Below are 25,800 nucleotides of genomic sequence, written 5' to 3'. Positions count from 1 at the left end.
TCAGGTAGACCGGGTGGTTGGGATATCCGGGCGGGGGTGCTTACAGGTATGATATTTTGTTTGCTATTAATTCAATAGTAAGAGCTTTCAAAGTGAAGATATGCTTATTGACGTTGTTATAGATCAATTAAAAGGTCTTTCTTCTTTTTTGGAAACTTATAGGGTAAAATGATTTCAATCTACTATAGTTTCTATTAAACAATTTGCGAATGAAATTGTAGGCGCCCCTAAACTAGGGTCCCACAAGAAGGTGACATACATGCCAAACCAATTAGAAGCATCGCACATAACCTCATTTTATTGACAATGGAAGCCACACTCATACATTCTTACTCATAGACAAACACAATAGTGTCCACATGCTCACATAAACAAATGTAACTCACTATTACACACCACAATAGGGTCCATAAACCCATCATATCCCCTTAAGGGTACAACCTAAAACATGAACAAGCACAACTTAGTTATTACACATCACACAACACCCCCCAAGGACCTTTTGATTGAAACAGCTCTGTACACATTGTTACCCCATGGATCTTGATTCACTTGGCTCATCCTCTACTTTAGCCTTACCCTTACCTGGAATGATGCAAGTAAACATGAGCCACAAGGCCCAACAAGTATAACTAGAAGAAAGCGAGCAAAAGAGTCATGGGTATCGAGAAGCAAAAGAGTCATGAATGCCATTTAAGATACTTTCACATGATAATATGATGAAACATGCATCCATACTCATATGCAATCTTTTTAAAACCATAAACATGGGACCGAAATCCGAAACCTTGGGACCGAAGTCCAACTCTGAGCAAAGCTCTCTCTGCGGATATATCCTATGGACTCGTCTACTGCGCACATCATGAGACCTTTACACATTTTTAAAAAAATCATTTTCATGCACATGCTTCATGCATTATCATAACATGCATATTCGTAATAACTTCTCATATATAACTGACATGCGATTAAGGAAGCAATAAGCATAACAAGGCAACATTCATGCAAGACAACATCAAACCCTTGCATGTTCTCAATAAAGCATCATTCCCAAAGAAAGATAGGGTGATACAAAACCCTATTTCATACTCAAAAGGCATAACTGAGAACCATAAGATAATTTACTAGAAAATAAGAGTAACTTGCAAAATGACTTGCTAAAATAGAAGCTTAAACTTGCAATAACAAGAATAAAAGTAGGGAACTTGCATAAAGATGAATTGAGCTTGCAATTAAGGACTAGGAACATGCAATCATAGGATTAGAACTTGACAAATTAGGAATAAGAACTTGCAAAATAGTAACAAGAACTTGCCTTAATTATTTTCCTTAATTCTTGCAGCGTACCGGGGTTGTTGAGACTCAACCGAAGCCCACACCACCAAAAATTCCCTAATCACTCTCTAAATCCCCCCCCCCCCCCTTTTTCCTCAAGCATTAATAGCCTATTTATAGGCCAAGAAGAGGGAACATTGCAAGGGTAGCAAGTTTTCTGGGCAAAAGAGCATGTGGGACAAGTGGCATGGCTATTTGGACAAGTGGTGGTGGCTGAAAGCCACTTGGCAGCAGTTGGCAGCCACGCGGCCCGCATGCGCGCAGTTGTTGCCCCTGTGCGTAGCGCCAGCAACTACCAAAATTTTAAGTTTCCAAAATTTCATTTTTCAATAACTTTCAAAAATTAACCCAAATTAATTTATTTCAATCTTTCCTTATTTCCATAATACCTTAAAATAATTAATTACTCATTTTCTCAAAATAACATAAACTATTATTTTCCCTTAAATCCCCAAATATTCCATAACGACCTCAATAATTTCGGATAATTATCAAAACTCACTCGATAAATTTTAATTTTTTTCCAACTAATTTCTCACACCCAAATTCACATTAATTCATAAATAAATGGATCGTTACAGAAATAAAAGTAAAACCCATATTTCTTGAAAAATGTGTGATTCGTAGGAAAAAATAATTTGATGAAAATGTCAATACTGATAAACACAATCTATTGAAGAATTCTTTAGAGTTGATTTTATTTATTTATTTATATGATTGATCAAGTCATTTCTTCACTTCGAAATAGATTTGAGTAATTTGGAATATATGAAAAATAAATAAATTTCTATGTAATTTCAAAAAATTAATTAATATCAATGGATGAGGATATTTTAAAAGGGTATTGTTTTAATCATGAAAACATTCTTAGGACTTTCTGATATAGTTGATTTTGATTTAATTTTAGAATTAAAAGCGTTAAGAGAAACTTTTCAAGAGGAAAAAAATAGTCCAATAGAAATTTTTTATTGCATAAAATGAGTTGACTATTTTTCGAATGTATATATATTACTTATAGAATATTGTTCAAAATTTCAATTTCAATGGCTTCTACAGAAAGGAGTTTTTCAAAATTGCAGTAGATAAAGTCAAATTTGAGGTCAACTATGTCACAATAAATATTGAATGGATTAGTTATATTATCCATTAAATATGATTTATTAGATAAACTTGATTATGGAGATTTAATCAACAATTTTGCATTTCAAAAGACAAGAAAAATTGATTTTACATAAAACTGAATATAGTTCAACACATGTTTGCGAAATAAAAATTTGCTCATTATTGGTAAACTTTATCTTTTTAATACTATCAGTTTAATACTTTGTTTTGTTTCCTTTTATAGGAGAATCATGAATGGTGATGAAGGGAATACCCTCGGGTCCATAATTACTCCAGTACCCCGGAAATATAACCATTGATAGTAGTGCCACATGTCCGTTAAAGAGGTACTTCAATGACTTCATCTTGCTTGGGTCTAGAGGGGACACGTGGCATATATGTATCACCAGGCCAGCTGGCCTGTTGCTCGACAAGGATTCTCCGAGTTCTTCGGGATCGACCATCCCGCCGAGGATCATGGAGATAGGAGCTACCCTGAACTTTTCGGGAAAAATTGCGATTATAGAACTCATATCAGTAAGGTTCCGTGAAGAATGGGAAAAAAGATCTCGGGGATTTCAAAAGAATCCTCATCTTGGAAAAGGGATAAAAGGAAGAAGGCCAGAATAAGGTAATGATGGAACTCTTTAATTATGAGAACAGAGGGAATCATCAGATTTTTCTTAGTTTTTCTTTGATCTGGTAATCTGACTTGAACGTTAGAGGACAATCGGGCCAGTAAGTCCCTATTTCCATTGCAGGTGCTTTAGTAGAGGCAGAAAAAAGTGATCGGCCACCGCATCATCAATTGGCGTTCACCGTGGGGCCCAGGCATTTTCTTTCTTGTCTCTTTAGCGCAACTTGTTGTGACATTTCGAGTTATCTTCATTGTTTTGATGGCAATGAAGAGGCAACAGTCTCGGGCTATCGGAGGTAACCCCGCTCTAGAGCCGAGCTAGCATAACCCTCCAAGGAGCCCGCCGGGAAGGAACTGTAGTCTGGAGGGCCCTCCTCCCCTCCTGATCGAACCACGCTCTTGAAAAATCAGGTTCAGCGATTGAAGGAGTTGCTCACTAGCTTCCTGGATTGCCAGCACCAGCAAGCTCAGCATTCTCAGGTGGAGGGGAGGCAGGAACCCCCCAGGGAGGAGGAATCTTGCCCCGTGAGGCGGATCCTCGGAGGCACGGTCAACATGATGGGCATGGTGAGGCAGCCAAGTCTTCTGGCATGTCATATGCGCAGCAGCAGCAAAAGAGGAGACTACGTTAGTTGGAAGAGGAGATTGCAGCCCTGAAACCGAAGTTAGGCGAGACTCAAGGGACAATGGTGAATTAGTCCCTAAGTCTGGAGATCATGGCTACTATACCGCCGGAGAGTTCGCATTCTGGCCATCAAGCCCTATGCGGGGACCACTGACCCAATTGACCACCTCGATCTTTTTACCTCTCATATGATGGTGCAGGATGCCTCTGACACAATGTGGTGTAGAGTCTTCTTGGCAAGACTGGAAGGGCTCGTGCGTGACTAGTATTTAAACCTGGCCCACCACTCCATAACGAGTTTCGCGTAGCTTCGGGGTAGTTTCCTGACGCACTTCGTACCTCTTCGGAGGCATCAAAGGTCCACGATGACCCTCGTTAGTCTGAAGCAGAACCAGGGAGAATCTTTGAAAGATTTCATTTTGCGTTTCAATATGGAAGCTTTGAGCATTGAGAACTTCGATCATAGTGTTGCTATGGTGGCATTCCAGAATGCCCTAAGGCCCGGTCCTTTTGCCCAGTCGCTAGCCAAAACGCCCTTGATCATATTCATGGACATCCTAGGCCGTGCTACGAAGTACATAAATGCCGATGAGGTTATGCAAGTGAAGAAGGCAGAGCACACTAAGAAAAAGGGAAAAAAGAAACACCCCAACGAGCGGAAGAACGAGGATTAAAGGGAGGACCAGAAGGAGAAGCATCACCCTCGGTGGGACTCTAGTGGTTTTACCCCTTTGAATGCCCCAAGAGCAGAGATCCTTGCCACTATTGAGGATAAGGACTATCTGAAGAAGCCTCGGCCGATAAAAGCACCGTCTGATAAAAGGAACCGGAATAAGTACTACCGCTTCCATCGGGATCATGGCCACGATACAGAGGAATGTCACCAATTAAAAGAAAAGATCCAAGAGCTAATCAACCGAGGTTTCTTGAGGAATTATGTAGCCAAGGAAGTGGATTCTCGAAGGAGGAAAGACCGACGGTCGCGGTCGCAGAGTCCCTCTAGGAGGGACCGGGTAGATGATCGAGACCATGCTCGGCATTCACCTTGGAATGAGAGACTGCTAAGGGCGGAATGGGATCATCCCCCACCTCGAGTATTCCATACGATTGCCGCTGGGGAAGTCCCATGAGCGAAGGGTGAAAAAGGTGTAAGCAGTCGAGCCTAGGGAATGAAGAGATCGAGATATGGGGTGGCAATCTCTTTTTCAGATAGCGACCTCCCCTGGTACCGGAATCGAAATGATCCGCTGGTAATAACAGCCGAGCTCGGGAAGTGGGAGCTTCGACAGATCCTCGTGGATCCGAATAGTTCTTCAGAAATTCTATATCGACAAGCCTTCTTGGGCATGGGGTATAGAATGGAGTAGCTAAAGCCAGCAAAGGTCCCCTTGGTGGGTTTTGATAGGGAGGCGTATATTCGGAGGGGGTCATTCAGCTTCCCCTGACCTTGTGGAGAGGCTCTCGAACCTCCCGAGTCATGTTAGATATCCTAGTAGCAGATGTGCCTATAGCTTATAATATAATCCTTGGAAGATCGGGCCTCAACGCCCTTCGGGCTATTCCTGGCACATATCATATGATGATGAAGTTCCCTACAGTCAACGGGATAGGTGAGGTGCGAGGAGATTTGTGGTCGGCCCGCGAATGTCATATGGCCTCCATAGGCATAGCAAGGGAGGCAAAGGTAAAAGAAACAACATTGCAGGAAGAAGCTCTTGGTAAGTAGAGTGACTCCCGAGGAAAGAAAGGGGAGAGTCCCCCTCGAGAGGTCAGTTTCTGCTGGAAGGGTCGGAAGATCCAAAAACAGCAGAACTGGTGGACAAGCTGGAAGAGTTACCCTTGAGGAAAGATTACCCAGATCGTTGTATACGAATAAGTGCTAAGTTAAGAGACCTGTTGAGGGGTTAGATTTTAGCTCACCTTCAGTAGTATGCAGACATCTTTGCATGGACTGCTCAAGACATGCCGGGAGTAGATCTAGAAGTCATGATGCATAAGTTGGGAATACATCCTGGTTTTCGACCGGTTAAGCAGAAGAAGCGAAGCTTCGCCCCTGACAGAGCTCGAGCAATTAAGGCAGAAGTCGCGAAGTTAACAGAGGCATAATACATTCAGGAGGTTGATTATCCGGAATGGTTGGCGAATGTAGTGTTGGTCCCCAAAGGAGAGAGCAAGTGGAGGCTTTGCATTGATTTCACTGATCTTAACAAAACTTGCTCGAAGGACAGCTACCATTTTCCTCGAATAAATGCCTTGATTGATGGGAGTGCTGGTTATTTGCTCATGAGTTTCTTGGATACCTTTCAAGGGTATCACTAGATCCCATTGCACCCGAAAGATCAGGAGAAGATAACATTCATTACAAGTAAGGCAACCTACTATTACATGGTAATGCGGTCCGGATTGAAGAATGCGGGAGCCACGTACCAGCGCCTGGTGAATAAGCTTTTTCAGTGCCAACTTGGTCGGAATATGGAATCTTATGTGGATGACATGCTGGTGAAGAGCCTCATCGCGAAACATCACCCCTTAGATTTGGAGGAGTGTTTCCAAGTCCTTCGTAAGTTTCATGTAAAGCTTAATCCTGTCAAATGTGCTTTTGGCGTTTCTACAGGAAAAGTTTTGGGTTATATAGTCCATCACCGGGGAATTGAGGTAAACCCAGCAAAGATTGAAGCCATTAGGGAGATTTTTTTCTCGATTGGCGGAGAAGGGTCTTCCCTTCTACAAGGTCCTATCAAAGGCGAAGAATTTTGTTTGGGACGCCGAATGTCAGGAAGCTTTTAACAAGCTAAACGAGTATTTGACCTCGTCTCCTGTCCTTACTAAGCTGTAACAAGGGGAACCATTATATCTTTATTTGGCGATAGCCGAAGAGGCCATGAGTTCAGTGCTAGTTCGAGAAGAAGATAAGAGGCAGAGGCCCGTCTATTATGCTAGTAAACAGTTGACAAGAGCGAAGGTCCGGTATCGTCTCATGGAGAAGCTAGCTTTTGCCTTGATAGTCTCGGCAAGAAAACTTCGGCCCTATTTTCAAGCTCATACCATTATTGTGCTTACTAACCAACCTTTGAGGCAGGCTCTTAGCAAACCAGAACTCTCAAGAAGGATGTTGAAATGGGCAATAGAGCTTACAACTTTTGATATTGAGTACAGGCCTCGGCCGGCCATCAAGGCCTAAGCCTTGGCAAACTTTATCGCCGAAGGGATAGGGTCCGTAGAAGCTTTAGAAGAGGACCAAAGGCTATGGACGTTAGCCGTAGATGGAAGCTCGACCTCGGGTGGAGATGGAGCGGGGTTGATGATCAGAAGTCCCGATGGGCAGACATGGCCCTATACTTTACATTTTGAGTTCCGAGCATCTAACAATGAGGCTGAGTATGAGGCTTTGTTGGCAGGATTGAAATTAGCCAAACAGTTGGGAGCTCAGCGAGTCTAGGTGAGTTCGGACTCTAACCTAGTAGTACAGCAAGTGAATAGGGAGTACGAAGCTAGGGAAGGTCACATGGCAAGATACCTAGCCATGGTTAAAGAATTAATCGTGCATTTTCAGTCTGTAAAAGTGGAGTATGTCCCTCGGGCCATGAATACAGAAGCAGATCTATTGTCTCGGATTGCTTCTTCCTATTTTCCTACAAGCTCCCGAGAAATTCAGATCGAGTCCCTACCACAGAAGAGTATCGAAGAGGTCATTGATCAACTATGTGTGGAGGACGAGCCTAGTTGGATGGATCCTTTATTGTTATACTTAAGGGAGGAAAAACTCCCCGAGGACGGTTTGGAAGCTCGAGAAGTTAGAAGGAAAGCCTGAAGCTTCGTGTTAATTAATGAGGAACTTTATAGGAGATAATTCTCGCAACCATTGCTCAAGTGTATCAGGCCTCGCGAAGCAGACTATATCCTAAGGAAAATTCATGAAGGCATATGCGGAAGCCATATCGAAGCTCGAACCCTCAGCCAAAAAGCTCTTCGGTAGGGGTACTATTGGCCGACGATGGTGAAGGACTTAGAGCAGTTGGTCAGGACCTGCGACAGATGCCAGCGAACCTCTAACTTGGTTCATGTACCAGTTGTCACCCTAGCTCATTTGGCTACGCCTTGCCCTTTTGCTCAATGGGGTATCAACATCTTGGGGAATTTTCCCCTAGCGGCTGGACAGGTTAAGTACATCATAGCAGCCATTGATTATTTCACGAAGTGGGTTGAAGCTGAACCAGTGACTTCCATCACCGCTCGACGTGTAAAACAATTCATGTGGAAGAATGTGGTCTATCACTTTGGGATTCCTTGGGTACTAATATCTGATAACAGTACTCAGTTCACTGACCGATCTGTCCAATAATGGTGCCAAGAGTTAGGAATAAGGCAGCAGTTCACTTCAGTAGCCCATCCACAAGCCAACGGATAAATTGAACTCCCTGACAGAACTTTGTTGCATGGCCTAAAATCACGAGTGGATAAGGCAGACGACAGCTGGGTGGAAGAATTACCAAAAATTCTATGGTCTTATCGGACCACTGTAAAGTTATTTACAGGCGAAACTCCTTTCAGCCTATGTTACGGTTCGGAAGCATTAATCCTGGTTGAGATAGGAGTGCTTACACTAAGGGTAAAGCTCTTTAGCCCAAAATCCAACAAGCAGAATCTAAGGGATAACTTAGACCTCCTTGATGAACTTCATGATCAAGTAAAGATTCGGCAGGCCACCTACAATTGACGTATTGAAAGATACTACAATCGAAGAGTAAGAGCACGATATTTTGTTCCTAGAGATTGGGTATTACGATGAGCAGATATTTGAGGGGCCCGAGAAGCAAACAAGCTAACACCAAATTGGGAAGGTCCTTTCAAGGTGGTGGAAGCTCTCAGCCCTGGTGCTTACAAACTCCAGACCCCCGAGGGTACACCAGTTAAAAATGCTTGGAACGTGCAAAATTTATGGAAGTTCTATCAGTAATGTTTTCTTTGTTATGATTTTCATATGTTACTTTAAAATAAACCTATTTTTCTCTCCTATCAGTAAAGGCTCTTTGTCCCAAAAGACCCAAGGGACTACCCCTGACCAAAAGGAAGCCTAACTTTGGGGGGCCTCGAACCCTCAACAAAATAAAAGGATCAGATGTGATCCGCGGGGGGGCTCGAAGCCTTGACAAAAAACAAAAGGATTAGATGTGATCCGCAGGGGGCTCGAACCCTTGATGAAAAATAAAGGGATTAGTGTGATCCGCGGGGGGCTCGAAGCCTCGATGAAAAATACAAGGATCAGATATGATCCGCGGGGGGCTCGAACCCTCAATGAAAAATAAAAGGATCAGATGTGATTAGCGGGGGGCCTGAACCCTAGATGAAAAATACAAGGATTAGATATGATCCGCGGGGGGCCCGAACCATCGATGAAAAATAAAAGGACCAGATGTAATCCGTGGGGGGCCCGAACCCTCAATAGGGGCCCGAACCCTCGACAAGAAATGAAGGCGGATCAGATCTGATCTCCAAGAAATTGTTTTTAGTCCTTGATGAGAAGTAAGGGAAATTAATTAAGCGAGGAAACATTTAAGTAAAGAAAATTTCCCAAAGACAAGCGAAAGTATGTTGAAATTTTATTACAGCAACAAGCTTTGAATACAAAAGCTTCTACTCTAAGGAAGATAAAGCAGCAGTAACATCAAAGGGGATGGAGTCCACGTCCAGGTTCAGGAAGCACTCCTTCGTAAGCTTCTTCATATGCTCGAACCCACCTCGAAGGACTCCTTCTAACTCTACAGCATAAGCGTCGGAAATCCTCACGACCGTTCTAAAAGGCCACACGAGCATCCTTAAACGTAGATTGGAGTTGGGTATGAGCGGTGCAAAAGTCTTCCTTGCACCGAGAGTAGGACTCCAACGCCTTGACCTGTCCCTTCTTGGCCTCCTTCAACTCTAAAGGTGAGTTTCTTTATATTCTCTCTGAGCAGGTCGTTTGCGCCCTTCGTAGCGTCCAGTTCCTCCCCAAGCCTGTAGTTAGCTTGATGAGCTTCTAGCATATTTCTCTGAGCCTACTCCAGATCCTCGCGAGCTTAAGTTTCGGGTTCGTTGGTGAGTCTTGCTTCTTCTTATGCCAGCTTAACCGACTTGGTGAGAATATGTACACTATGCTAAAGATCTGCTAGTTTCGAAGAAAGGAACTCGAGCCCTCGAAGCCTCTCAATCTCGGACTCCAAAGAGGTAATCCGAGCTCGAATTTTGATTCTCGCCAGGCGATTAAATCTTGAAAACCCTAGAGGTTCTGAAGAATAGGGAAAAAATAAGAATCAAAGCCTATTAGTGTGGAAAGAATTCAAAAGGAAGGGGCGGATGGAAGCGAGTTACCTTGAGAATCTCGGCACAATAATCTGGTTCGCCCGCAATTGGAGAGGCGCTGCAAATAGCCAAAGCTTTAGTAGGAGGCTCGGCTGCCTTGAAGGTGGAAGTCGCCTAGGATGAAGATGGAGGAAAAGTAGGCTCTATTCTTTCCCGCTTCGTTCTTTGGGCTATTATCTCCTTCGCAGACAGAACGGAAGCCCCCTCCAGCGAAGCTTCCCCTGTCAATTCTAGGCGCCCTTTTGGTGCCAGAGGCTTTAAAATCCGCTTGAAAACAGAAGGTAAAAGAATGCTAGGAGGCATTGAGGGGGGCTTCGTACCTGCAGGTGGCCGACCACCCTAGGCCTACGCCCTAGCTACCTCCAGAGCCTGAGAGATGGTCTTGGTGTCCTCACCGAAGAGGCTCTGCGTGGAGGCGGGTGCTGTGGCAATGGATTGTTGAGTGGGATAGGGATTTTCCTTATTCCTAGGGGCAGGCAATCCCATGGAAGGGTCTTTCAAACACGCCTCAACACTGTCCTTAGGAGCCTCTTGGAAGGTCTGAGGGTCCCCCTCCGCCATTTTTCTTAATCGGGATGAGACCGGGGATTTTTTACATCTAGTGCTCTTTGAGGCTTGCTCAGGCGGCATTGAGAGTCCATGGCCTTGAGAAGGTGTAGGAGCCTTCTTAGAGTTTTTCTTGCTTTTGGAAGGAACCGAGGGGCCCTTACTGTGAGGGAAGTTCAAGACCACCCCCTTGGTAATAGGAGAGTAAGTTATCTCCCAAAGATTTTCAACTGTGAAAGAAATAACAATGAAGATCAATACTCGATAGGAACGAGAAAATGAGGAAGAAAGTGAAGGGCAAGTACTTACAAGTCTCGCCATCTAGGCCCGCTTTAGTAAGCGTCGGATTGGAAAGCCATCCCTCTTCCCAAGTCCGGCTAATATCCATGATCCTACCGGCGGCTTCTTTGATATCCTCGAGGTTCGGGTATTTGCATTTGGTGTCCAGAGTCCACCCATTACACACGGACCAAATCTCTTGCGAGGAACCGTATGGTCTAGGGTAGACAAAGACGAAACGCTCCTTCCAATCATCTGAGTCTTTTGACCCTCCGGATTACATGAGTGTTGTGGCCTTGATTTCAAGTTTAGGGCGCTCCTTGGAGGTGATGAGACAGCCCTCCTTCACGATTTGGGGTGAGATGGAAATCCAACCTCCTGGATCGCGGTTGGTAGTAAAAAAGATCCCTCGAAGGTTCTATCTTACCAAAATGACAGATAATGATAAACCCCATCAGGTACCTCCACCCAAAAAGGGATAGCTGGGTTGGGACGATAGTAAGATGTTGTAGGAGCGACATGACCCTCCCGCGAGGAGGTAGCCGAACACCCCGGTCAAAGGCGCACTTGTAGATGCAGAGACGGATGATGACGGGATGGCACGCTCGGAGATTGGTGTTAAACTCAACCTCCCACTCGTCGGGAATTGCGTACTTCTCCCAAAACTATTGGCACTCCATTTCGTTCATCCATTGGCAAGGAATGGAGGCGGCAGGGTGATTTTCCCACTTAATAAGCTCCACATTGGTCGAGTTAAGCCTCCCGAAGCCAGTAATCGCCATCACAGAAAGTCAAGGAGAAGATGATAAAAGGCAGGGAAAATGAGGATGTTCGAGGGCACAACAAATAGATTGAAGCAGGAAAGGAGTCAGAAGAATGAGAGGCACTTATTTAAACCACGAGGGGTGGAAAATCAAAAGGCAGATAATGATGAGCATTAACTACCCGAAACTTGAGCGGCTCAAAAGATGAAAAGGTCTGGACAGCGCCTTGGGAAGCGGTATTGCCATCAGAGCAAATCGATACCTGTGCCCTCCAGACACGCGCGAGAGAAAAAGACACCTCGGCTTTTCGAGCCCCATAGGCATCGACCCTCGGGATGAAAAGGAGCACGAACTTCAGAGATTTCAACACTCTTAGAGCCATTTAAGCCAAAGCGCTCAAGGAGTAAGGGGGCAAGTGATGAGGGGAATACCCTCGGGTCCATAATTACTCCAATGCCCCAGAAATATAACCATTGACAACAATGCCATGTGTTCGCTAAAGAGGTACTTCACCGATGTCATCTTGCTTGGGTCTAGAGGGGACACGTGGCAGATATGTATCACCATGCCAGCTGGCCTGTTGCTCGACAAGGATTCTTCGAGTTCTTCGGGATCGACCATCCCGCCGAGGATCATGGAGATAGGAGCTACCCTGAACTCTTCGGGAGAGATTGCGGTTATAGAACTCATATCAATAAGATTCCGTGAAATGATAAAAGAATCCTCATCTTGGCAAAGGGATAAAAGGAAGAAGGCCAGAATGAGGTAAGGATCGAACTCTTTAATTCTGAGAATAGAGGGAATCATCATATTTTTCTTAAGTTTTTCTTTGATCTGGTAATCTGACTTGAACGTCGGAGGACAACCGGGGGAGCAAGTCCCCACCTCCATTGCAGGTACTCTAGTAGAGGCGAAAGAAGGTGATCGGCCACCGCATCATCAAATAGATAGTTTTTTTCTCAACTTGCACCAACCTTCTTAGAGTTTCAAATAAAAATTAGTTTTGTTTTTCCTTTGTTTATTGTAATAGGTTGTTTGATTTCTTTTAATCTCTTAGATATTATATTTTAATTGAAAATTTACCATCATTAAAAGATTATCATATTTTGTAATTGATTGAATTTGAACCTTTTTTTCTATTTTAATTTAATGAAATGATGAACTTTTCTCATAAAAATGTGTATTATTTATTTTTTTTATAAAAAATTAATACTCTTAAAAAAGTCTTGATAAACTTTTTTGCCTAAACTCGCAAGTTGGTTGAGTTAGCTCTGCACTTAGCATAGTATGCAGGCACCTAATAAGCTTCCAATAGGGTCTCCAATACTCGATAGATAGGAATTAAGATTTGAGAAATCTTTCAAACAAATTAAGTCTTTATGATTATTATCCACCCATTTTTCTAGTGGAAAATGACGTATTCAGATTTTAATATATAACGCTAGACATTGAATCAGCATCAAGCATTCTTTCTAATAGAGATTTATTCCAAGATTTAGAAGACCAATGAACCAGTTCAGAATTTGTACTTAGAATAATTATTTCAAGAATAAAGCTGAATCGCTATTGTTAATGAAGCAAAAAGTAAATCACAAATTTGGAGCAATTTATATGCCTAATTAATGGATGAAATATATTTCCCCCGACAATTATAAAGTAAGATTGGTGAATTTAGCACAATCAACTGGCGCCAATTTTCTTTGGTATGCGTTACGTGTATAATTTTCGCTCATCTAAGTTGTAATTGTAGTCATTATTATTGTTGTTCTTAACTTTTCATTAATTAAACAAATTGTATATTCTCTTAAAACCTAAAGGACAAATTAGACCCCCCCCCCCCCAAAAAAATGATCCTGCTCATTGTCAATCTCGTGTAGATGTACACAATCATACATATCACACCACATGAACATTCAGTGTAGGATTTGGAAAAAAACGCATTTATAATTATTCAAATATATTGGTCATAATGTAGAGCTCCCCATTCCAATTCTTAATTAGTACAAATCTATGACATGATGAAGACTTGCATATAAATGGACCTTAAAACATTTGGTTATTTAGTGAAACAACTATAGATGTTTGACTTCATCAAGGGCATGCCTCAATGATCATCAAACTTAGATGAATGAACTATAACAAGCTCATATACTTATTTAACGTGAATAGTAAATAGAAGCTGTTGATTTATTAAGGGTATGCCTCAATGAGGGACCTTAATCCGAAAACCGAATGGATCTTGTAGTCACTAAAACCAGATTTCCAGAACAGCTCTGCCCATTCTTTCTTATTTCTCTCTTTTCCTGCAACATTAATCATCATTAGCATGTCATAGAAGAACTGTGTCTGGACCGACTCTTCTGTTCCTTTGGAGATCCCCGTCACCATGTCTATGATAATCACCTTTCCACCGTTTTCTTTGCTTGGAATTACCTGCTTGCATTTCTTCAACAATGTGATGCTGTCTTCGTCGCCCAAGAAGTGCAAGATCCACTGTTGGTCAATTTTAGATTATATAAGTAAGAGTTCAGCTGTAAAAGTAAAGATATACATATATATGTATATACATCGGCTAAAATGAAGATAATATGTATGTATATATATATACATCGCTGAAAGTGAAGATAATAAAGAAATATAATATGTATAAATATATATATAAAGATAATTTACACACCCAGACTACAAAGGTATATATATATATATATAAAGGTATTTTAAGGTATATATCTTAAAATACCTTGAGTAGAATTGCATCCGCAGCTGGGAAGACATCAAGTATGCTCCCTCCAACGAAGCTCAAGTTCTTACGCCCCTGCAAATTAGCAACTACATGTGGCTGATCAAACACTGTGCACTTCAAGTGCGGGAAGGCCTCGACAATGGCGGTGGCCATTGTTCCGGTCCCGCCGCCGACATCCACCACCGAACTTAGCCCCTCAAACACTTCCTTACACTCCTTAATCATCACACTCGCTACCAACCTCGAATCAGCCGACATTCCGTCGTTAAACCGGAAGTTCAGAGTCGGCTTATGGCCGGCGTAATCCCAAAACGACGTCCCATTGGCTGTGTTAAACGCCGTCTGATCGTCATTCTGGAGCCAAGCCGTCAGGTATTGCCACGAGTTTATTAAACTCGGGTCGAGCATGGCCAGCAAGAACGGCGAAAGAGTGAAGGGATTGTCGGTTAAGAGAAGCCGGCAAGTGGGGGTGAGAGTGTACTCAGTTTCTAGGAGTTCATTTTCTCGGGCTATTTCCTCGAGAAAGAAGCCGGAAAGAGCCAGGCTGCGCATAAGGCGGCCGATGCAGTGGGCTTTTGATGGGTTGATGGGAAGGGCAGCGACGAGGTCGGAAAGTTTCATGGGCTTGCCGTGGTTGTGGATGATGTCTGGGATTCCCAGTTCAACTGCGGTTTTCAAGTTGAAAGAGTTCATGAAACCGAACATTTGGTTCCAAATGTAGGCTTCGGCTCCGAGGAGATCGCCATTGTTAACACCACAGACTCCATTGTCGTAAGCCATTACTAATTATTGATATTTTAATTTGTTGGCTTTGTGATCGAAGCTGATCTCTACTTGTGGGTGAGATGTTGGAGTTGGCATGCATTTACGTGTATATATATATGATTTTGGGAGGAGAATCTTTCCGTTGCAGCCAAAAACTCACCAAAACGGTATAAACTGTTATTTTACAGAGAAGGCTTTGATTTCTTCATGGCATTCGCTCATCTTTCGGAAAACGTGTTTGGACCAAAATCAATTTTGATAAAATATTTATGAAAAATGTGGTATCACGTCATTATATAAATATATATGTATGTGTGTGTGTGTGTATTCTCCTAAGAAGGATCCATGCATGGTTCCTCATATAGAAAAAGGTAGGTTAAAGCGCCTATTAATGTCTTTGTTTGGTATTTATTATTTTTCATTTATTGAGTATTTGGACTCTTGAATTTTCTTTTAGAAGCTCAAATATTAAACTCTGTTTTTTAGTTTATATGGGAATTTAAATTATCTAGAATTAAAATTTTATTAGATTCTTTTATTTACTTTTTTTTACAATTAAGTAGTTGAGACCATGCTAAATTTAAATTATAAAAGTATAAAATTAAAGTTAATTAAAAATAGAGGCGTTCAATTTCAAAGAAATTCACAAAAACAAAAAACCATAATTTACACTTCCACTTTAGAAAAAAGATAAAGTAGAACTAATTACGATTCACCATGTATATATAGTAGAAGAAAGATTAGTCCCAGGCTGCAAGAGTATGAGCATACCAAATTGACCATAAAGTTATGTACATGTATATATACTATTCCTAAATAAGCATATGACCTTAGTAGTATTATAGTGAAGATGATGAATGATTTAGCCAACCAAAGGAAAAGCCTATTTTTGAAGTTGGTTAAGACAAAAGTTTCTTCCAAACTCAATTTCCACATTAATTTGGGAATATATTATATATTTACATTTATATAACACATAATAAAATACATTAATACCCGAATATCACTTCAAATATTAATATTAAGTGTACTAAATAATTATTCTATAATTAATGTCTTATCCCGACAACAAGAGGACCATTTGTTGTTGTTGAAAAAATCAATAGACATGATATATACTTGTTATTCTACTAAGGTAATTCAGGGTTGTAATGCCCCTAAATTGTTCTCGATTTGTCTTTTAACAAGCTCTGATAATTATAACATCCCCATTATTGAAGACCCTGTGTTCCAAAAATTCGAGAAGGGTCCTCAGAAAAAATGACACATACGCAAAACTCATTTAAGAGTGTCATGCATATTTCTTGCTATTAATAACGAAAATTATATTCATACATCATTACTCATAGACATGTATATATTAGGGTCAACATACCCGGCCACCATATCTCCTAGGTACAATCTAGAACATCAACAAAACTTAACTTAGTATTACACATCTCAAAAACACCCATCTCAAAAACACCCCTCGAAAGACCATCCCATAGAATGATGCATTCAGTCAAGTAATGCTTTATTATTTTATTAAGCAATAATAGGGCCTAGATCTCTCCTTGCACATACTATTTGAGTTTTTTTTTTTTATTTTACTTGTATAAATTACACGTAACTATATTTGTGCATATTTAACTCTCTCTCCAGTAGATGTCAAAATTAACCATCTGTCCTTGACTAGAACATGATATTTTATGAAGTATTACTGCATGTGAATATATATCTAATTGATGTTTTCGATTAATAAATTAAAACATGGATCAAACTAGTACTTTGAAACGTAAGATGTAATTATATATATAAGAACATAGGCAGGCGTCACGTGCAGAAATTTGAAGTATTAGAATGTGCCGGAAATTTGATGAGTTGGAAATTATGTCAAAGTGAAAAGTCATAAGAATGAATGTGTAAAAGATGAAGATGGTGTTTAGCTAATATTTAAATTGACAGTATATTTGGATAAATATATGTTGTTAAATAATATAAATAAAATTTATAAAATATTAATTTTTAATAAAACTAAATGATGATGGTTTTTGGGACCGACCACCACGTGCCACCTCTACGAATGGATCTCGAGAATAGAGCCTCGGACTTGGTGATGTCGGACCTCGGTAATAGAACTTGTAAGACAACGAAGTGGCGGGGCTAGGGTCCCCCCAGGGTGGACTCCGACGTTCAAATTAGCAAAGTAAATGTGAGTAGTAATAAATGTGAAAGCTGTAGAGCTTAGTCATACTTGGTGAGAACTCTTGTTTTTTATAGGCGGACTCGTTATGGGGTACCCGAACTAAAACCCGTGATGAGCGGGCACGATACCCGAGGATCTCGGTCAAGTTGGAATGGGTCTTGCGGCCTGCCCAGGATTTTTTGGCCTCCGCTCCGAATTGTTGACTTGCTACGTGTCAGTCTCTCAAGCAACCCATGTGGCAAGTGAGACAATTAGTGCGTAAGGGTATCCTAGTAATTTTTTGTAGGGGTGAGCAAAAGTTCAGTTAAACCGAACCGACCAATTTGGTCGGTTCGGTTCTATTTTTTTAATGAAATAATTTAATTCGGTTCGATTTTTTTTATGAAACGGTTCAGTTCGGTTAGTAATATTTCTAATTTTCGGTTATTCGATTAACCGAATTAACCGGTTCAGCCGCCCCCTCCCCCTAACCGACCTAATCGGTTCAGCGCCCCCCCACCCCCAAAACACGGAACCCACCCGACGCACAACACTCACTCCCCCTTTCTCAGTTCTCTCTCTCTCTCTCCCCCCACCCTCGCCTGCGATAGCTGCTGAAACTACACCCCCTCCCTTCTCCCTCTCTCTATCTCCTCTTACCCTCCCACTCACAGGCGAGACTGCGAGATCGATTCCGGCGGCCCCAAAACACGGAACCCACACCCGACTGAATCGAACCCTAACCCTTACCCCACCATCCCTCGCCTTCGTTTCTTCTTTTCATTGTGCTTGGACGATCAATGAGGGCTATTCCAAGATCTGGGCCATGGGGGCGGCTGTCGAAGTGGAGGAGGGGCAATCGACGACGACGACGTGCGCGTCGAAGCTCGTCGACCAGACCGACGCCTTTCCCTTCGCCGATCGTCGTCCCCTTCGTCTCCTTGTTTCTTCCTTCCCTTGTGCTTGGATGATCGACCCCATACAGCCATACCAACGATGATCGGCCATTAGACACAGGTAAGTATTGATGTTAGGTTAGGGTTTTAATTTTTCAATTTTTTGACTTTCAATGATGATCGGCCATCCCCTTCGTTTCCTTGTTATGGATTAGTTTCTTGATATTTCAGTGACGTTAGTTACTTAGTTTCAGTGAGATAGTTTCAGTATATTTTTTCCTTTCATTTGTATTTCCTTTTTTTGCACAAATTAATTTGTATTCTCTCAATTTCTAAATGGTTTTGCTACTTTTGCATATGCTGTTCTTGTATTTCATTTCTGCAAATTGGTAGAATGGTTTGTTTCTATACTGATTTTGCATAATCAGTTATCGGTTCAGTTAATTCAGTTTAGTTTTCGGTTAGTTCGATTTCAGTTAGTTCGGTTAGTAGGGTTGGTCGGTTCAATTCGGTTCGGTTAGTATTTTTTAGTCGGTTCAGTTCGGTTATAATTGATTACACACCCCTAATTTTTTGTGGTGTCACATCACTAAATTATAAATTAATATTCAATTGATAAAATAGTTACAATTACATGTTAATAAATTATATATAATTATTAAAAATATATTAATATAATTATTAAAAATATATGAATTTGCTAAAAGTTGGGGCCAAATGGAGGAGTTGGAGGCGGCGGCCACAATGGCGATGGGGCTGGAGTTGATGATTCTTTTTATTTTATTTTTTAGGTTACGTGTCATCACTCGTGTCTCTCATCGAATCCGTCTCTGGGTCATCACGAGAGAGGTAAATCATGAGATATGCCCAAATGATTAGGGTTAAAAACTGCATTCACTTAGACTTACCAAGAACCATCCCAAAAAAAATTACTTCTCCTAGAAATTAATCCGATATTAGTAGCCTTCAACATGATTATTTTATACAGCTCCCTCGTTTACCACTTGGCTGTGCCTTGGGGGCTGGAGTTGATGATTCTTCTTTTTACTAAACGCAATCAAAAGGCTTCAGTCAAAGTCTCTCTCCGTCTCTATGTTTGGAGTTGGTTATCAATCACTGCTGTAGTCACCATGGGTTTCATCATTTCTTTATGAACGCGTGACAAATTAATTAAGAAAGATCTCTCCTTGCATATACTATGAGTTTTTTTTTATTTTTTATTTTACTTGTATAAATTGCACGTAACTATATTTGTGCATATTTAACTCTCTCTCCAGTAGATGTCAAAATTAACCATCTGTCCTTGACTAGAACAAGATATTTTATGAAGTATTACTGCATGTGAATATATATCTAATTGATGTTTTCGATTAATAAATTAAAACATGGATCAAACTAGTACTTTGAAACGTAAGATGTAATTATATATATAAGAACATAGGCAGGCGTCACGTGCAGAAATTTGAAGTATTAGAATGTGCCGGAAATTTGATGAGTTGGAAATTATGTCAAAGTGAAAAGTCATAAGAATGAATGTGTAAAAGATGAAGATGGTGTTTAGCTAATATTTAAATTGACAGTATATTTGGATAAATATATGTTGTTAAATAATATAAATAAAATTTATAAAATATTAATTTTTAATAAAACTAAATGATAATGATTTTTGGGACCGACCACCACGTGCCACTTCTGCGAATGGATCTCGGGAATAGAGCCTCGGACTTGGTGATGTTGGACCTCGGTGATAGAACCTGCAAGACAATGGAGTGGCGGGGCTAGGGTCCCTCAGGGTGGACTCCGACGCTCAAATTAACAAAGTAAATATGAGTAGTAATAAATGTGAAAGCTATAGAGCTTGGTCATACCTGGTGATGACTCTTGTTTTTTATAGACGGACCCGTTATGGGGTACCCGAACTAAAACCCGTGATGAGCAGGCACGATATCCGAGGATCTCGGTCAAGTTGGAATGGGTCTTACGGCCCGCCCAAGATTTTTTGGGCTCCCCTCCGAATTGTTGACTTGTCACGTGTCAGTCTCTCAAGCAACCCATGTGGCAAGTGAGACAATTAGTGCGTAGGGGTATTCTGGTAATTTTTTGTAGGGGTGAGCAAAAGTTCGGTTAAACCGAACTAACCAAACCGAACCGACCAATTTGGTCTGTTTGGTTCTATTTTTTTAATGAAATAATTTAATTCGGTTCGATTTTTTTTATGAAACGGTTCAGTTCGGTTAGTAATATTTCTACTTTTTGGTTATTCGATTAACCGAATTAACTGGTTCAGCCGCCCCCCCACCCCCAAAACACAGAACCCACCCGACCCGCAACACTCACTCCCCCTTCTCAATTCTCTCTCTCTCTCTCTCTTTCCCCACACCCTCACCTGTGATAGCTGCTAAAACTGCACCCCTTCCCTTCTCCCTCTCTCTCTCTCTATCTATCTCCTCTTACCCTCCCACTCGCAGGCGAGACTGCGAGATCGATTCCGGTGGCCCCAAAACACTAAACCCACACCCAACCGAATCGAACCCTAACCCTCACCCCACCATCCCTCGCCTTCGTTTCTTCTTTTCATTGTGCTTGGACGATCGATAAGGGCTATTTCAAGATCTGGGCCATGGGGGCGGCTACCGAAGTAGAGGAAGGGCAATCGGCGACGACGACGTGCGCGTCGAAGCTCGTCGACTAGACCGACGCCTTTCCCTTCGCCGATTGCCGTCCCCTTTGTCTCCTTGTTTCTTCCTTCCCTTGTGCTTGGACGATCGACCCCATACGGCCATACCAACGATGATCGGCCATCAGACACAAATAAGTATTGATGTTAGGTTAGGGTTTTAATTTTTCAATTTTTTTGACTTTCAGTGATGATCGGCCATCCCCTTCGTTTCCTTGTTATGGATTAGTTTCTTGATATTTCAGTGACGTTAGTTACTTAGTTTCAGTGAGATAGTTTCAGTATATTTTTGCCTTTCATTTGTATTTCCTTTTTCTGCACAAATTAATTTGTATTCTCTCAATTTCTAAATGGTTTTGCTGCTTTTGCATATGCTGTTCTTGTATTTCATTTTTGCAAATTGGTAGAATAGTTTGTTTCTATACTGATTTTGCATAATCGGTTATCGGTTCGGTTAATTCAGTTTAGTTTTTGGTTAGTTCGGTTTCAGTTAGTTCGGTCAGTAGGGTTGGTCGGTTCAATTCGGTTCGGTTAGTATTTTTTGGTCGGTTCGGTTCGGTCATAACCGATTACACACCCCTAATTTTTTGTGGTGCCACATCACTAAATTATAAATTAATATTCAATTGATAAAATAGTTATAATTACATGTTAATAAATTATATATAATTATTAAAAATATATTAATATAATTATTAAAAATATATGAATTTGCTAAAAGTTGGGGCCACAATGGAGGAGCTAGAGGCAGCGGCCACAATGACGATGAGGCTGGAGTTGATGATTCTTTTTATTTTATTTTTTAGATTACGTGTCATCACTCATACCCCTCGTCGAACCTGTCCTTGGATCATCACGAGAGAGGTAAATCATGAGATATGTCCAAATGATTAGGATTAGAAATTGCGTTCACTAAAACTTACTAAGAACCATCCCAAAAAAAATTACCTCTCCTAAAAATTAATCCGATATTAGTAGCCTTCAACATGATTCTTTTTTACAGCTCCCTCGTTTACCACTTGGCTGTGCCTTGGGGGCTGGAGTTGATGATTCTTCTTTTTACTAAACGCAATCAAAAGGCTTCAGTCAAAGTCTCTCTCCGTCTCTATGTTTGGAGTTGGTTATCAATCACTGCTGTAGTCACCATGGGTTTCATCATTTCTTTATGAACGCGTGACAAATTAATTAAGAAAGATCTAGAAGAATATCTTCATAATTTTCTGGAAGTGAAAATCGGTCAGACCCAACCACCCCCTTATGATCTTCACGTTTCACGTTCATAATTCCAGTGAAGATCATAATTTAATTTATCTCGTCTTTGAAAAGAGTTTCAGCAAACAGGACTGACTGTGACTGTATTTAATTCCGACGGCAGATCCAATGGACTGACTCTGACTGGGTTCTCATCAGTAGATAACTATTACGTATTATTGTGTACTTTGGTCCAAAAAATTGAAATCGCTCATTCTGAGACGCTTCCACATCTGGTCTGACAGGATATGGAGGGTTAATCATGATGACCTAACCGGACATAGTGGTTAGACCCGGACTCACCACGCACAAGGAACCCCCCACACTGTCACTTACGAGACTCGATCCTCGATCTTGGTCCAAGATTCACCACGAAAGGCACTTTGTGCCCCCTTCTTGACCAACTGGACTACCGATGCGGGCAACTATTACGTATTTTGAAAGCATAATCAAGGGACAAATTAGAGGGTATCTGGCAAAGTATACAAACCAGTGGATAGGAAGTATGCCAAAAACTTGATTTTCTTGATTAAATAAAATAAAATTGAAACAAATTGAAGAATTGACTTGGAGGAGAATTGATTTGGCAGAGAGAAAATTGGACGCAACAGGAGCGGGCGCAGGGACCTCTCTTTGTCATTTTTCATTTAATTTTATTTTTATTTCATTAATTCTATTATGAACTAATTTTATTTAACTAGGGTTTAAGACGAAACTTCTTATGAATTCTTGATTTTTATTGATTAGGTTTTTCATCGTGATTTCAATTATTTATTGAAAATGCTATTGATACACTTTTATGTATATTTTAGACTACATAAAAATATATCAATAACAAAAAAGTCTCTTATGAGACATATAGAAGTGTGTGAGTTATTCCGCTAAGGTAATTCATAGTCAAGCAGATGACTAATGTATAATTCAAACGTAGATCAGGTGATAATATAAATTATTTTTGTGTTATATTACATATCTATAGATAGATGCCGGGCATTCAGTCAAATAATGCTTTATTATTTTATTAAGCAATAATAGGGCCTAGATCTCTTCTTGCATATACTATGAGTTTTTTTTTTTTTTTTACTTGTATAAATTACACGTAACTATATTTGTGCATATTTAACTCTCTCCAGTAGATGTCAAAATTAACCATCTGTCCTTGACTAGAACAAGATTATTTTATGAAGTATTACTGCATGTGAACATATCTAATTGCTGTTTTCGATTAATAAAAACATGGATCAAACTAGAAACTATGAAACGTAAAATGTAATTATATATATAAGAACATAGGCACGTGTGACGTTCAGAAATTTGAAGCATTAGAATGTGCAGGAAATTTGATCAGTTGGAAATTATGTCAAATTGAAAAGTCATAATAGGGATGTCAAAAAAATTCGAATATCGGTGAACTGAATCAAACCGTGCCTTTTGAATTGGTTCTATAGTTCAACGGTTAGTTTTTTATTCTAAAAATTTAAGAACAATATATATGGTTTGGTTACTGGTTATTTTTTTTTTCAAACCGTGGTTCGAACCGAATCAGAACCAATATTATACTTGTATATATATTATAATTTTTTGGGTATATATATATACATACGCATAAATATATTATTACTTGTAATTTTAATCTACTAGTTTTTATTTATTTATGTTTTTTTTGTTGTTGGTTATTGTTATTCATGAACTCTTTTATTTCTAGACTTTTATGCGCTATTGTTATACTAAATGGTCAATGTAATCTCATTTGATGAAGTAGTTTATAAATTATTTTGTTCTACTTTTACTTCAAGATTTGAAGTATTAATGAAGTTATGAGTTTATTTTAATTAACAAATTTGTTTGTAATTTCATATTTTGTGAAAATATTTAGAAGTTAAATGTTAATTGAATAGAACCGAAACCGGTCCAATGCGACAGATTGGTCATGTTTTGGTTTCATATATGTAATGGTTCTGCTACGGTTCTTATTTTTTCGAAACCGTTAAAAATGGTTCGGTCATTGGATTCTTATAGAATCGGACTAATCCGAAACGTTGACACCCCTAAGTCATAAGAATGAATGTGTGAAAAGATAAAGAGGGTGTTTGGCTCACCGTCTTTTAAAAGACGGTGTTTGGTTGACCATCTTTTAAGATGGCTTTTAGGTAGCGTTTGATATGGGAGAAATTTTTAAATTTCTAAAATTTATAATTCTTGATAATGTTTTTGAGAATTTTTTATTCCCTAAATTTATACAATTCTATATTTTGTTAGATTTAAAAATTTTTAGGAATATTGAATATTCTTTTCTGAAAATTTTACATTTTATGTTTGGTTTAAATGTAATATTTTAGGAATCCATGTTTTTTTTTTCCAAAATTACCCTTATTTGATTTTTTTGTTTAAAAATGATAAATTCTCTCTAGTATATAAAATATTGGGATCCACAACCTCTTAAGAAATTAAAAAACGTCATTTTTTTTACATATTATGTATATATGTGTGTGTATATATACATAATATGTATGTTTGTTTGAATACAAGTGTGTGTATATGTTACACATTTTAATTATATGTTTATATAATATATTATGTATATATTATATATATATATATATATTTCTAAGAAGCAAGTTATGGCAAAGATAATTGTGAAAGGGCTATGAAATTATAAGAGGGTAAGGAGTGTTTTAGACTTTTTATTTGTTAAAAACTTTTCTAAATTCATGGAAATTCAAGATTCCCAACTCTCTCCATGAAAATATTTTTGTGAGAAAATTGATTAAAAATAAATCTTAAGAATATTATTTTCTCATGATTAATTTTTAAAAAACTTGTATCAAATATGAGAATGTAGATTCTCAACCTAACATTTTTAAAAATTTAAAAACTTTTCATGTACCACCCCCTCCCCCTTAATGTAAAATTTTAAAGTTAACTAACATTTAAATTGAAAGTGTATTTAGATTTAAGTTATAATTTATATAATTATGTGTTTAGTTTAAAAAAATTGATAAATTATCAAATTTAACAAAAATACTAAAATAAATATGTTGTCGAATAATACAAATAAAATTTATAAAATATTAATTTTAATAAAAATAAATTATATTAATATAATTATTAAAAATATATGAATTTGCTAGAAGTTGGAGACGCAATGGAGGAGCGAAGGCGGCGGCCACGACCGTGATGGGGCTGGAGTTGATGATTTTTCTTTTTACTAAGAATAATGCTATTGATACACCTTTGTGTATATTTTGAACTATACAAAGGTGTACCAATAACATCTTTCATGAGGCGCATGAAGATAAGGAGTATTTTGATCATAATATCTTTTTGTGTAGCTCAAAATGTACATCACCCAAAATATACAAAACTTATGTACATCTAGCAAGATTCGTTTACTAAACGCAATCAAAAGACTTCGGTCAAAGTCTCTCTCCGTCTCTATGTTTGGAGATGGTTATCAATCACTACTGTAGACTGTAGTCACCATGGCTTTCCAAACATTCTTCTATACATTTCTTTATGAACACGTGACAAATTAATTAAGAAAGATCTAGAAGAATATCTTCATAATTTTCAGGAAGTGAAAATCTGTTGGACCCAACCACCCGCTTATTTGATATCTAATATACAAAGGTTATGTGTAGTGGCCCACTACCGGATAGTCCCGCTAGCATAGGATAT

The 25,800-nt window shown here is 39.6% G+C and overlaps 1 protein-coding gene across 2 annotated transcripts in view; it reads right to left on the bottom strand.

The window, feature by feature from the left end:
• Positions 1 to 15,202, bottom strand: part of LOC127792667 (trans-resveratrol di-O-methyltransferase-like) — a 69,549-nt gene extending 54,347 nt beyond the window's left edge. Inside the window, exons 1-2 of one of the 2 annotated variants that reach the window (XM_052323280.1) lie at positions 14,367 to 15,202; positions 13,559 to 14,119 (exon numbers count right to left, since the gene is read on the bottom strand). In XM_052323280.1, the coding sequence (XP_052179240.1) occupies positions 13,817 to 14,119; positions 14,367 to 15,149 (1,086 nt within the window). In that variant the 5' untranslated portion in view covers positions 15,150 to 15,202 and the 3' untranslated portion in view covers positions 13,559 to 13,816. Of the gene's footprint in view, positions 1 to 13,558; positions 14,120 to 14,366 lie in introns of those variants that run through there. The other variant, XM_052323279.1, reaches the window with a different exon arrangement.
• Positions 15,203 to 25,800: the final 10,598 nt, after the last annotated feature.

Source organism: Diospyros lotus, chromosome 15 (assembly GCF_014633365.1).
Source record: "Diospyros lotus cultivar Yz01 chromosome 15, ASM1463336v1, whole genome shotgun sequence".
Lineage (NCBI taxonomy): Eukaryota > Viridiplantae > Streptophyta > Magnoliopsida > Ericales > Ebenaceae > Diospyros > Diospyros lotus.
Note: the sequence above shows the minus strand (reverse complement) of the source record. Positions and strands in the feature narration are given on the sequence as shown.